This window comes from Pyrgilauda ruficollis, unplaced genomic scaffold (assembly GCF_017590135.1).
Source record: "Pyrgilauda ruficollis isolate IOZ18807 unplaced genomic scaffold, ASM1759013v1 scaffold38, whole genome shotgun sequence".
Lineage (NCBI taxonomy): Eukaryota > Metazoa > Chordata > Aves > Passeriformes > Passeridae > Pyrgilauda > Pyrgilauda ruficollis.
In genome coordinates this window covers 8,147,940-8,162,265 of record NW_024525267.1, presented here as the reverse complement: position 1 = coordinate 8,162,265, position 14,326 = coordinate 8,147,940, and the positions used below count along the sequence as shown (strand labels likewise).

General features: G+C 40.9%; 1 protein-coding gene across 3 annotated transcripts in view; it reads left to right on the top strand.

The window, feature by feature from the left end:
* Positions 1-14,326, top strand: part of SYNE2 (spectrin repeat containing nuclear envelope protein 2) — a 175,985-nt gene that overhangs the window by 110,195 nt on the left and 51,464 nt on the right. For all 3 annotated transcript variants that reach the window (XM_041476401.1, XM_041476402.1, XM_041476399.1), the window contains 13 exons: positions 167-376; positions 1,525-1,626; positions 2,683-2,802; positions 2,960-3,160; positions 3,515-3,688; positions 4,268-4,399; positions 6,105-6,301; positions 6,518-6,650; positions 7,289-7,471; positions 7,906-8,052; positions 9,644-9,820; positions 11,035-11,190; positions 12,585-12,734. In XM_041476401.1, coding sequence (XP_041332335.1) covers positions 167-376; positions 1,525-1,626; positions 2,683-2,802; positions 2,960-3,160; positions 3,515-3,688; positions 4,268-4,399; positions 6,105-6,301; positions 6,518-6,650; positions 7,289-7,471; positions 7,906-8,052; positions 9,644-9,820; positions 11,035-11,190; positions 12,585-12,734 — 2,082 coding nt within the window. The remainder of the gene's footprint in view (positions 1-166; positions 377-1,524; positions 1,627-2,682; positions 2,803-2,959; positions 3,161-3,514; positions 3,689-4,267; positions 4,400-6,104; positions 6,302-6,517; positions 6,651-7,288; positions 7,472-7,905; positions 8,053-9,643; positions 9,821-11,034; positions 11,191-12,584; positions 12,735-14,326) is intronic.

Here is a 14,326-nt window from a genome sequence, read left to right as displayed (position 1 = left end):
GTTCTGCTGGCATTATTCAGGAATAATGCCACCAAACTATTTTGTATTGCACAGATATGGACCCGTTGCTTTTAACAGCTACCAACTCGAGTGCTGCTACCTCTCATAGGTAAGAGTCCTTGAACAGATCATTTTCACTCATGTTGTTTTCCTTTCAACCCTATAGACACTGTCTGTGGAGCTGCAAAAACTTCATGCTGATCTGAGTGATAAAAAGGATGATCTTCTGAAGTCCATCAGCTGCGCTGGTGGGAGCACAGATGTGTTCTGCGAGTGCTTTAACAACCTGCAGGCACGGCTGGAACAAACTCAAGCTGCCACTGCTTCAAGGAGCAGCTCCATGAAAGCTGGGCTGGATCATAATAGCAATTACCTGGTACTCCACTGCCAAATGCACATCTTGTTTCACAGCATCTGTTAGGCTTGTCAGTGTTAATGCATTTGGGTTACAGATGAGCAACCACTAATGGGCTTTCTTTTTTCTTTTTTTCTTTTTTCTCTACTTAAAACACTTGTCTTGGCCTCTCAAGAAGCAGATTAATTTTGCTGGTTACAGTGCTGTTTGCAATTCTGACTGCCACAGAGGCCTGGAGCACAGTAGAAAATTTGCATGCAGAAAGTATGGAAGTAACCTGGGATCCCATGCAGGCTGAGCTGCAGGCTAAAGCAGTTTCTGTCTCTAGGGACTAGGCCAGGGAGGGTTTCATATATTCTTTAAGCTGCTGGGTCCTCAGGAGAGGCAGGCTTCCTCCCTTGTGGTGCCATGTCTGACGCTGGGCTATTTATAGCAATGTGTTGGAGGTTGATTTGACCCCACTGCATTTACTGTTCCTTTAGATTTTGTGCCACAGAAGTAGAAGCTATAGTTGCACGAATTTTCCTTCTTTTGTTCTTTGTTGCAAAAGCAGATCGTGAGAAGCTTTTCTTTAGATTCTTGTGATGGGCTAAATCTAAAACTATTGCTGGAAAATATTCAGATTAGGTCTTTAGTCTGAACTAAGGAAGAAAGAGTCTGGTCTTTGAAATATAGTTTGCAATGTCCAGCAAAACTCCAGTGAGCTCATCATCTGCAAGTCATCCTGGCCCTTTGCTGCTGAATAATAAAGCAGCCCTTTTGAGGAACGCTGGGATGTTGTCTCCAAACAGCCACAGAACTGGTATTGCAGTGTTTATGTATGCAGAATCCATAGAGCTCCATCAGTCCCCAGTAATAGGCTCATTTTCCCATTTTCAGAAGAGAATTGATTCTCTTACCAGTTTCCCAGATTTTTACAGTCACAGAGGATCATTGTGACAGAGTAATCTCCTTCTTATATACTACACAGACTCAGAATTTCTCTTGTCCAATTACTGCTTTAAGCCCATAATGTATATTCTTTATTTTGCTGGATATGTTTGTTTGTTTTAGAGGAAAAAAATGCATTTACTTAAAGAGGTAATCATTTTGTTTGCTGTGTAATTTTGTCTGGTCATAACTAAATTCCTGTTAATGTGATATACTTGTGTTGTGTGTTTCTTTTGCAGAATCAAACCAGGTTACTCTATGATCAGTTAACTGAGAAAAAAGCTGCTCTGCAACAATGCTTGAATGAACTACATGGACATAATGTTTCTGAACAGCTTCAGGTAATTTTATTTGAAGGAAATGAGAGGTTTTACAGCATTAGCTGTTATTTCCAGCCTTCTGCAATTTGTGAAGTTTCATAATTTCTAAAGTTTGAGTCTAACTTAGGTTTTTAAAATAGGAAAATGAGAGGGTTCAGTATTTGCCATATTCACCACCACTCTTTTTCTTTTTCTTTTTTTTTTTTTTTTTTTTTTAACTACACCCCAATCCATACTCAGACCTAATTCCAGACATTTCAGTGGTTGGAGTGGAGGAACCAGTCTCTCCTCAATCTCCCAGAGCAAATACACCCCATGCTATGGCAGGGAAGGAAAAGAGCTACGCATGTTACACCTTTTCTTATGCCTCACTACCTTTTCTTTGTGGGACTCTGGTATTTCCATCTTCTCCTGCAGCATTTATGAGCACTTTATCATATGGAATTTGACCAGTTAAGCTATTTTCTTTGCCCTTTATTGGGATTAGCAGAAAATTAAAAATTAACAGACTGCATGTCCTCTCCGGAATGGTCATTGGCCATTTACCTACTTATTACCAAAGCAGGGAGGGTATTCTGAAGCTTTCTTTTTACAGGCTCATAACCTTGCTTAGAGGCATAATTTTCTTCCAGACTGAGAGCTGTGTTCCCTGCTGAGTTTCCTAGCAAGGACTGGCTATATTCTGTTAGGTAACCACTCCTGGAAAAGGAATGCCAGAAGCACATTGCATTCCTTCCTTCAGAGGGATCCTGTCTCAATCCCTGAGTATTTCTGATTCATAAGATAAAACTGTTTTCTGAGTCCATGATTCCTTTTAATGGCTGCTCTTGAATTAGTAAATGGAAAGGCATGTTGAATGTTGTCCTGAGACACAAGACATGAATTCCCTTCCTGGCTGTGCTGTGTGAACACAGTAAGTTATGCCATGCTTTGTCCATTTAGTTTATGAACAGGTTGGATTTTCTGAAGTGCTAGCACAGGAGAGATCCAGCCACTGGATTCATTGCACTACCAGTGATAATGGAAAGTTTATTGGAATGGAACTCTTCCTAATAGTTAATTTTGTCCTTCATCCAGAAAATTGGTGACTGTGCTGTGGAGCTGCAAAACTTTGAAAACCAAGTAGCAAAATTGAGAGGCCATGGAGAAAGATTGCAGTTACCTATCACCTTAATCCAGGAAGCTTATAAATTAGAGGTAAGAGCACAGTACAGTTTCCACTTACTCATCAAGGTTTGATTCTTCTAAGCAATGCATTTGCATCATCAAAAGGCTGATGGCTATTTTGTATTCTGTGGGTTTGTGGGATTAATTTCTGTCCTTCATGGATCACTGCACAGTGTTTGCTTTGTAGGATGTTCTGGATGACATGTGGGGGATTCTGAAAGCAAAGTATGTGGAGCTGAACTCCCCTGCCATCAGTGAAAGCCAGTATGAGGACTTGCTTCGTGGGTTTGCAGAGCTGGTAGCTATTGGAAGAGAGAAAATGGCACAAGATCCAAAGCACCTAACAAAAAGCAGAGCAGCTCTGCAGTCTCACCTGAAAAATCACAAGGTATGAGGTGTTCATCACAGCACTGCTCAGCTCAGCATAGCGAGGAGCACTGTTTTCTGGGACTGGTTTCTCTCCGGTGTAGTGGAGGAGAGTGACTGGCTCACAGCAAAGGGGAGGGACTGGTGGATGTGCAGAAAACAAAGGCAAGTTTTTCAGTAAACCAAAACAATACCAGTTTTGGTGATAAATTGCTATTTCTGCTTACCTCAGAACACATAGCTGTGTAAGGAAAACACATCTCCTATAGTTATCCCAAAGGATTACTGTGTCCTGCCTACTACTTAAACCTTAGAACTCCTCTTGGGAGTGTGATCTCTCTTAGAGAGCAAGCTTTAACTTGGGGTTTCTTTCCAGGATTTTTTCCACAACCTCATGACACGTATGGCTTACATGGAAGCGTTTGCCAAGAGAGTGAGTCCTTCTGTCCTGCAAAAGAGAGAGGAATTCTGGAGAGAGCTGGTGAATGAGGTCAAATTGCTGGAGCAGAAGGCCTGCCAGTATGGTATACACTTAGAGAGCCTGCTAAAGGTAATAAATCAAAAGACACCCAAGAGTAAAACCTAGAAGGAAGGAAAAAGTTGCATCTGGGGCAGCTCTTGTCCTATCAGTGATTCTTTGGCTAGTAGTTGTCCTTTCCTGATTCCACTTGTCAGCAACAGTCTATTATTACTTATTCTGTGTGTGTCAGTAAACCAACTTTCTTCTTGTAAATCTCTGGAAGTGGACATTTCAACACATCACACTTTATGACTCCTTGCTGTAATTTTTGAGTGTCTGGACTGACAGAAGAGCCCTTTAAGGCAAAAAAATACCAGCACCACTTTAAAATGTAACTTTAAAAATTTAACCAATAATCTCAGAAGATCCCTAGAGAATAAAAAATTGCATACACCACTTAAAAATCCTTAAAGATTTTAGAGAATGCATAATTAATTCATCTGTAATGAAATCATGTCTCACTTTTATATTTACATTATTCACTTATTTTTGTGTTATATTTCATTAAAGCAAGAGCTGCTGATGTTTTAGAAGGCATTAAGGCCTGAGTCTGGTGTATTAAAATGCAAATGGATGTGTGCTGTGTTAACAATTCAATGTATTTTTTAGGATTGGGTGGTATTTGATGAGGAATGCCTGGTTTTCAATAAGGAGTTAGAAGCACTTGCCTCTGCATTGCCTTCTGTCACTTTGGTTGAAGAAACAGAAGAAAGATTAATGGAAAGGATTGCACTTCTAGAGGTATTTATGTGTTTGTCACTGCTTTTCTTTATGCATCAGTAGAACTGGCAAAAAATATTAGTTAGTATATGAGGAGATGATTTGCAGGGCAGTGCCTCATCTCCTCAGCTGTGTGTGGATGCAAGCTCACAACTGACTTCTAAAAGTAGGAGAATATTGGGCTGCTAATTTCAGCCAGGGACTACAAGTCCATTTTAGTGGGAGTAATGACTATAACTACTTTATAACTCAATCTTCAAAGGAAAGTATTTGGGGTAAGATGGATGTTGTGCATGCTCCATGGATCCTAAGGACAGCAAGAGCCTTGGAGTGAACAGAGTGCCACTTCTCTGTGATTCAGAAATTATTTTCATGCCACAGTGTAAAACCTGTGGAAGAGGAGAATCAACGTTGTGCTTTCAAATACCTGAAAATACCAAATATTTTAACTCTTACTGCAACACTGGCTGCAGCTGCATCTCTGATGACAGAGCTACATCTTTATTTACAATCTCAGCTCCAGCTGGAAATATTTTATCCATGTTTTAAATACATTTAAATATAAGGATATGAAAGCAGCATTTGCAGTTGTTTTATAAAATGAAGAAGAAAGGTTTTCAGTAACCTTAGGGATGTATTTTCAGAGAGGGCTCTGCATTCCTCACAGGTGTGACATTTCTCAGTTTTCAGAGGACACACTCTGTTAGAATTTTTTTTAATTAACAAATGTTTAATAAAAGCAATGAGTGTTCAATAAATGATTAATGAGTTTAATAAAGGAAAAAAGTACTATAATGATTTAATCTAGTTGACTGCAGGAAAGACATCACTGGACATTCCCAGGAAAATCTGAGCTACAGTAAAGCCTTTGTGATAAATCACCTGTAGATGTTTAGTCATAGTGGCCTTCTGGTGCTTTTGATTCCTGTTGCACTGAGACAAGAGACATACAAAATTTGCACAGCCATTGATGTGAAGTTGCCTGGTTTTCCTTGGCTTTTTGAGTTCTTCACTAGCTTTTCACTCTTAAGTCTTTATTTGTCTTTAAAGACTTGGGAAACAAAGTCATAAAGCTTTAGAAGACATTTGGTGCAGGGTGAAATTGTAGAGCTTCACAGTTTCAAAAAGAAAGCAGAATAAAATTCTCTAGGGCTTAATTCCTGTGAGAGAAATACCCCCAGACCTCTGTTTTTTACTTAATGACTTCACTGTCCACTCTTCATTTCTCCCTGCCACCATTATTCAATAATTATGCCAGCTGTTTCCTTCAAAACAGTGGTAACTTTTTTTTTCAAAATAGGATAGAGCCTGAAGGAGGAGCAATGACTTTCAGGAGCATGGGAAAACAATAATTTTATGGTGGGAGCAGTCATATGTTTGGACAGTGCAGCCAGATCTGATAGAGAGTGTTTGTCCATTGCCTGAGGTCTTCAGGTGTCAGAAAAGCCCATCAAACCATAACGCAGTCATTCTGATAATGTATAAAAGTATGTTGAGATTTGTCTTGACCTACCCAGAGGAAACAAACAAACAAAAACCAAACATACCCACAAAAACCTGTGTCCCTTTTACACGTAATGAATTACAGGTTCCTGTCATTTGGAAAATAAAATACATTACAGAGGAAATTATTAAGAAGTTAGAATAAGTGATTATACGTGTTTTTCTAGTTGTGTTTTCTGTCTTTAAAATGTTACTGTTTTGCAAACTTCCCATATTCTGACAGAAAATCAAAAGCAGTGTTGATGAAAAGCATGCCAGGCTGTACCAGATGGTGAAAGAAGGGAAGAAATTGCTGACTGCTGTGAACTGTCCAGAAATAAGAAGCCAGATTGGGAAGCTGGAAGAGCAGTGGTTATCTTTAACCAAGAAAGTTGGCCATGAGCTACACCGTCTTCAGACATTACTGAAACTCCTGGTCAGGTGGGTCTAACACAAAAAACCAGTTTGAAGTGTCAGCTAGACATTAGTTTGTGATTTTTTTATAGATGACAGCTGAAGCCATGCTTCTGCAGGGTTATGCAGGAGCAGAGGTGCCAGAATAGCACATGTCTTCTCACAGAGAAGACAACTTGGAGGGTGAGAAATATATCCCAGCCTCAGCTAGAAATGTGTTTCTGTGTTTTGTTTCTCCTGTAGCTACAACAGAGACTCAGAGGAATTGATTAAGTGGTTGGATTCTGCTCAGCAGAGAATGAATTTCTGGAAGGAGCAGTCTCTCAATGTGTCACAAGATCTTGCCACCATCAGGAACAACATCAGCAGCTTGTTTGTAAGTCATTTCTGCTGCCAGGTTTAGATAAGACATTGTGAATTCTGGTGAAAATGACCATTTTGAGAGGGTTTTTTTGTTTGCCATGCCCTTGAGCCACCCACATAATACAGCACTGAATGGCTGTGTGCCCCAAAGCCACTCAACAGCTGACCCTGGAGTGTGGGCTCAGGGTAGAGGATTGAAGGTGGTCATCCAAACAGGAAAGAGAAACATGCTGAATTACTTTTCATGTCTTTGTCTGCTCCCCTTGGATGGCTAGCCAGGAGGTTCAGCCCCAGTGTGAGGCCAGACAGAAGGAACAGTGCACAGGGGGAAGGAAAAGGCTCATGAAGGTTGACTGGTAGATGTGAGCTGGCCAGAGGTCTGAGGGCTGGGGTTGCTCCCTGGACCTCTGTGTGAAGTGGGGATCAGGATATTCCCAGTCTCTGTGGGAGCAAAAGCTGGCATTCAGAACTGTATATCAAGGTGAGCAAAGAAACTATTTGTCTGCCAGAACATATTTAGGTTTTCTGAACTTTGCCATCTTGATAAAATCTTTTTGTTGAGGCATTTCATCCTGTGAAAATATGGCTTGTCTTCATTTCAATAGATAAATAAAAATTTGCCCTCTTTTAAATTTCTCCTGTGCACCCCAGACATTTTCTAAGGAAGTTGATGAAAAATCTTCCCTGAAGTCATCAGTGGTGAGCACTGCCAGCCAGCTCCTCCACGTGAAGCAAGCTGATACTGCAGCACTTAGGTCATCCTTGGCAAAGTTTGAGCAAAAATGGGGAGAGCTGATTACACAGCTCCCAGCCATCCAAGAAAAGCTTCACCAGGTGAGTGAGAAACTCTGCTGCCATCTCTCAATTCAAGCTAAATAATTATGTTAAAATGCTGCTGCTGGAATTCAGGTGACTTTTTCCGAATTAGCTGTGCCATGCTTTCAGAATAACCCAAATATTGTACTGCAGTTTAAATATTACTGTGTTCTTCCTGGGCTGTTTTATATATAATTATTATCTTTGATTTTACATGAAAGTCTGTTACTTAAAATGAGAAATAATTACTCAAAATTAGAAAGAATTTTATTTCAGATTCATGAATTCTAGAACTGAAGTCATTTGCCTCTCTGGAGCACAGGGCTCACTTTCAAGTTCATGCCCCAATAATGCGATTATAGTGCCTGAGCCTTTCTAAAAATAGAAGTGCCATTTTCCTTGGTATTTCTAACAAGTAGAGTGTAGAGGATTCATTATATGCTTTACCTCAGCTTCAGATGGAAAAGCTTTCATCACGGGAAGCTATTGCTGAACTGATGGCCTGGCTGGACCATGTGGAACAACAGCAGGAACGTGAGGAGCCAATAAATTCACAACGCAGTGCTGCCCAGGTCAAGGCCCTCCTTCAGAAGTACAAGGTAAATGGGAAACTGTGAGTCCAAGCCTGAAAAGGGTGAAAGCAGCCTACAGGCACTGTTATATCCTTCCCCTTGCTCTCAAGAGGGTTCCTCAGTCTGAAACGTCTCGTAACATCCTCCTTTATAAAACCTTTATGCTTCCATGACACACAAACCACTGCCTGTTCTGCAATACAGCTACTGCCTGCTGGGCTGTAATCTCCTTTCCTCATGCTGTCCCATCTGTCTCATTTGTTCTATCTCTTGCATTTAGATGATAAAATGGGATGAGCAGGAAAGCTTTCCTTCCTTAGGAAGACGGACTCTGTGTTTGTGCTGTGTTCTGGTCTGTCTGTTTAACGAGGAATACCTCCTAATGGAGCTCCATAACCTGAATCCATTTAACTAGAGAACAGGAGGTTTGAATATTATGGGTCATCAAAAGAAATAACCTGCTAGGAAAGAGGGACAAGATGAGCATCCCTGCAGGGAGAGAGAAAGAAAGAGAGAGAGGCTGCAGCAGGCTCTTGGTGCTGTTCAGATGTCAGAGCACAAGTGGCAGAGGCTGATTGCTCCAGCCACAGGGAGGATCCCTGGGATGCCAGGGAGCCCAGCCTCAGGGCATGAATCCCCACAGAGCCCTATTTAGCTCTGCCCCTTCTCAGGGCTCAGACAGGCTGACAGTTCTCAGTCTGCAGCTTCAGCTCCATGCCACTTTGGTGCTGCATGTAAGGCAAGTGCCAATGCAAACATTTCTTTCCAAATGCCTTGGTGTAGGACATATATAACATTTTGGTCTGTATGAGTTGGATTTGGCAGTTGGGACATGTAGGTGAGGTGCTGTTCTTAACACTTCAGTTATTTAGAGGTGGGTTTGTAGGTGTATCTTTTGCACTTGTATGTGCTGAGAAGAAAGCTGGGATGATGGTCACAAATTCCTAGAGGGAAGAAGCTGTGGCTACTGTGTTATTCCCTGGTGACTTATCTGGGCACCGTTTCCTACTATGGAATATGGAGCTGTTTCCTACTCTCTTCTAATACCCTCTGAAATAAAGAGACATTCCCTTATGTTTTCACTTTGCATGTAGTTTCTCATTTACCTCTCTGCACAAGAGATGCTGATGCTGGAGGGCACTTTTTCCTCCCAGATATTCTGATATTCTATTCTGATACCAAATGTTTTGATAAAAAGAGTAGAAGCTCGTGCTTCATTTTTCTGTGAGTTGCAGGAGTGTGGGAAAGCCTTGGTCTTGGCCTAATCTTGGCCCATGGCAGTGTGATGGTTTTGTCCAATGGATTAAGTACAGGGTCTGGTACCCGTGGCTTTTATTCCCTGCTCCATTCCTGTTTTTACCTTGAACTACTCATATAATGATAGAGCTTTTCTGCAGAAATTTCAGTGGATGGAAACAGCTACACAAATACAGAATGGTAGAATTTGAGAATAATTCCTACAGACAAGTCTCTTTCAGAAGAATATTTTAGGTCATGATTCAAACAAAGCCATCAACGTCCCATTGCCACACCTTGAAGCGTCAGTGGAACCATTCTGATTAAAACTACAGAACTGATTGGTTTATGTTTTTGTTCTTTCTCTTTTTTCCCCTTGCAGGAATACATGATGGAAATGAACTTTAAGCAGTGGATGGTAGATTTTGTTAACCAGTCCCTGCTGCAGATGAGCACCTGTGACGTGGAGAGCAAGCGCTACGAAAGGACAGAGTTTGCTGAGTGCCTGGGTGAGATGAACCTGCGGTGGCACCGGCTGCAGGCATCCCTCAACAGAAAGGTTGGATGGAGTTCCCATGGCTTTCTCTCTTACAGCTCTGATTTTGCCTGTGCCACTGCTCTGTATTAGGGATATATCAAGCTACCAGCAGTTTTCCTGTTGTAGCAGTTTTGGATCTGTGAAAACAGCCATTACTAAATGATTATTAAGACACATGAACCTCCTGGACAAGGCACAGCAGGGATCAGTTCCCAGCCCTGCTCCAGCCCTCCTGGGTCACTGGAAATGGGTTCCTCTGTCAGTGTCCTCCTCCTGCAGTAGTTAAATATGCTTTCCTAATGTGCTTTGAAGGTCAGCAGCTGCTAGAGTCAAGTCTACATGCAGAATTTTCCTATCAGCACATAATCTTGTTTCTCTGGAGAAAATCTGTTTCAGGCAGTGCCTCAGAATTATTCTGTTCTAGTGAGGCTAGAAATAATCCATGCATCCAGAATTAGATGCTGCTGCTTATGTGCCCCAATGCCCAGAAAAGCTGGTGACTCATGATATGGAAAAGACATGGGGAGGCTTAGAATCCCCAAATGCAATCATGAGGCTGCTGGAATGAATCCCTCTATCAACATATTTCTCTTTCATCTCTGTGTCTCAATTTATACAGCTTTGGGAGAAACTGGCCATTCTGAATCCAGGTACAAACACTTCTGGTCAGATGAAAATTGCCAATATTTTTTTTTAGTTCAGAAAGTCTTCAAGAAACATTTTTAAGTGGAAATTTCATTTCCTGTACAATTGAAAATTCCCATGATGAAATTTTAGTTTTGTTGGGAAATTTTAGTTTTGTTGGGGAAAATGGTAGAGAAGAAAGATTATTTTCTCTACCATTTTCATGAAATTCAGTTCTAGGATATAGTGGATCTTTAGGGCCAAGATTGAAGATAGTAAACTTGAGGTCCCTTTCTCATTAGGAACCTTGTTGGTGGGTTTTAGTGAGAATGAGATTTTTCAGACTCCTTATGAATGTGTCCACATAGCTCAGGGTCCCCCAACTTGTCAGGTCTCCCGGCTCCAGAACACACATTGCCTTGTTTCTTGCAAAGGAAAAGTTCAGATCCTAAAGAGCCTGCAAAACGTTTTAGGTTTTCCTTTAAAAATATTTTCTCTAAAGAGTATTTTCAGTATGGATTTTGTAATGTCTAATTTTGTCATGGAAGGCAAAGCCCTGTTTCTGCCCACTTGTAGGTTTAAATAAGTTAAAACATTTCTGTAACTTTCAGATACAAGACCTGGAGCACATTTTGGAGGATATTACTGAGAATGAGAACAAAGCCCAGACTCTGCACAACTGGCTGGAAGCTCAGAGTGATCGACTGAGATCCTTACAGACCCCAGCAAGTCTGATCTCTGCACAGAACACCTTAGATGATTGCAAGGTAAAGCATGACAGGAGTGGTGTTACTGTAAAAGCCCTATTTAGCCTACCTTGGTGAATCCAGACTAAGGAACTGCACAGATTTTAACAGAAAGAAATGTAAAGGAAGTTGCCATTTCCCAGAAGAATTCTCCAGTGTCATTTTAATTAAATCATGTTGCATTCAGGTGATAAAGAGCCAGAACCACTTGTAATATGAGTGGCTATTCTGTGTTATTTTCCACCAACTGAAGATGCATCTGCTGTTGCTTCATGATATTTGGAGTGTTGTGCAGAAATATTGTATTCTGAGATACTTCCAATAGAAGTAGTTCTCAGTTCAGCACAGCCATGGCAGAAATTACCAATTCCATTAGTTTGAAGAGCTCTGTGATGGAAATGTCATGGAAACTACACAGTCCCATTTGGAGAAATAGCAACACTCTCTACTTCTGCCCTAGACTGTAGTGTAGTCTCTCTGCAGCAGCCTCAAGGATCTGGATGTCCTTTGTTATGTTTTTCCAGGCATCAGATCCCTCAAAATTAATACAGGTGGCAGCCAGCTAATAATTGGTTCCTGTTACTCTGACAGTCTGCTGTTTTCATTCAGTGCAGTGTTCCCTCTATTTTTTAACACAGAATATTTGTTCTTTCATTGCCATGGTTACATATCTCTCTTGTAGTGGGCTCCTTTTATTGTCTGGAGTGCTCTGTCACACACTGAGTTACTTGCATCTGTGAAATGTGTGGAGGGGCCAGAATGGAAGAAAGGTACAAGGGTAGCTTGGACTAAACACTCACCTGCTCAGAGCAACACACAGTGCTAGGATACAGGTGGCTAAAATGTTTCATTAAAATTCATTTGTTCAATAAAAATTAGGTCCAAATTTAAAAAGTTTTGGGGACGATCAGTGAGAGGTGAAAAAAGGTCATGGCTTTAAGTTTAGCATTATAGGAAAATGTGGTCCATTGTGGGTATGGATAGTTCCTGACATTGTAAAGAGCACCCTGCTGAGCTTTCCCCAGCATGTGAAGGCTCTTATAGTCTTGCTGGTTGTGCTGGGGAAGGAGTCATTCTCCCAAGTATCTCCATTCATTGGAGATTATTCTCACTTGATTTCATTGGAGTTGATTTCACTGGAATTTCTGCCATGGAGGTCCCTCTGAGTAAAGGGACAAACTGAAAATAACTTTCTAGTAGTTGTTAGGATGTCAGGGACTTGCTCATTGCAAAACCAGTTCCTGTCTTACCTTTGCATGACTGAAGAACTGCACAAAATTGGTTTTAAAGAAGAAAGGTTTATCTAAGCTCCTCACACAGAAGTTTGTTTTTTTTTTTTAATTGTCTCATTAAAGGATCTTACTTACCTTTTTTTTTTTTTTTTTTTTTTTTTTTTTTTTTTGTCCATTATTTAGGAGCTAGAAAATCAACTCACGGCTAAATCCAAAACTCTTGATGAGCTCAAACAGAGTTTGGCTTCAAATGGTAGTGCAGAGCAAACCCCAGAAGCTCAGTCTCTGAGGGTAGCTGAGCTGTGTGAAATGAAGGACAGCATTGTAAACCAGGTAAAAGCCTTGCTTATGTTCAGGTTTCCTGCACTGCATGTTCTGACCACCAATGTCATTAATGTTCTTCGTGGGATAGCAGGAGCTGGTACAAAAAAGATGCAAAGTATTCCTTACTCTTTACCTTCCTAAGAATTCCATTTGAAGTCTTTACTGTAAAGTAAATTAATGTATTTCAAAAGTTGAGAGAGAAAAATTAGTCTGATCTTGAAGCAGTTTGAGTACAAAGGGAGGAGGAACAGATCCCCATCTGCAGCTTAAGAAAATTAAGAAAGAACACTGATCTTTTTCTGTCAAGCTACAAATGGAAACCTTAAATTCTTTTACTTGATCTCCTTCTCTTTCATACCCTGTTCTTTCTCCCTTGTAGTGCAGCTGCTGGAAGCTGCCTACTCTGGCCCTATTCTCAGAGCAGCTTTTCCACCTCCCAGTTACTCTTTCATCCACACACCAAGGTGGCTTTTGCCATCCTCAAATCCTGTGTAGTTTCCAGTTACTTCAAGGAGAGTCTGGCAGATTGGTTTCCCATGCAAACTGACTCCCTAGCAGTTTGTATTTATAATCACAATATCTTTATAATTGGAGCTGATCTTTTTTTTTTATGTGGATGTAATTCATAAGTGCAGGAGAAATAATAATGAGTACATTTAAAGATTTGAATCTGTGATAATAAATAACCACATACTATAAGAATTATACATGATGGAGTGGTTGTGTTTCTAGCTAAGATTGCTTTACACTTTTTATTACAGAGTCCCTTACCTTTTTTCCTCAGAATTTTGTGAAACCTGAACCCTTTTCCTTGAACTCTTCCACAGGAGATGTCGATGCAGTATTGATCTGCTGCTTCGTGGTTTAGGTTTGAGCAGAAAGGATGTGACTGTTTCTTACCAAGAATGCAGGAAAATTTATGTTTATGTACATGATGAAAGTTTTTCCTTCTGATGTATAGCTGGGGATAGAAATTGGCAGGATTGACAGCCTGGTGCTTTTTCTCTTCTTACAGTCACCGTGGGTCATGTTAATTTTAGGGATTTTTTTGACTGAAGTTCTGAAGTTGCAAACTGCAGGATGTTCTTGGGGCTGAGCTGTCTGTGCGTGCAGTGAAACAGCGAGTGCAGGTTCCTTCCCACGGGTGACTGCTCACATCAGAGCCAGGCAGAGATTTCTAATACAGGGCTAAGGAGATGGAATACCTTGATTAAATTGTCCGTGGGTTGAGCTCAAGCCTGTGAGTCTGTGGCCCTGAGACATTTCCCGGGAACGATGTCTTTCCATCTTCCTTGTGTGGGCAGTAATTAGCTACAGGCTACAAAAAGCAATTAGAGATTCCTCCCACCTGTAGCATGATTCAAAAGAGAATAGGGATGATTAATCCACCAGCCTGTATGTGCCTGAAACTCGGGTACTAGGATAAAATTATCTCTGCAGTATATTTAGGGTGAACTATGGTGTGGACATTTTTTCATCTTCCATTTTGTACCTGCATAGTCAGAACCAAAATCTGGCATCTGCCTTTGGTCAGGTCTCGTGGAGATGTGGTTGTTTGTCTGCCTGGTTTTCATGCTTTTCTCCAAGCATGACACAAAATA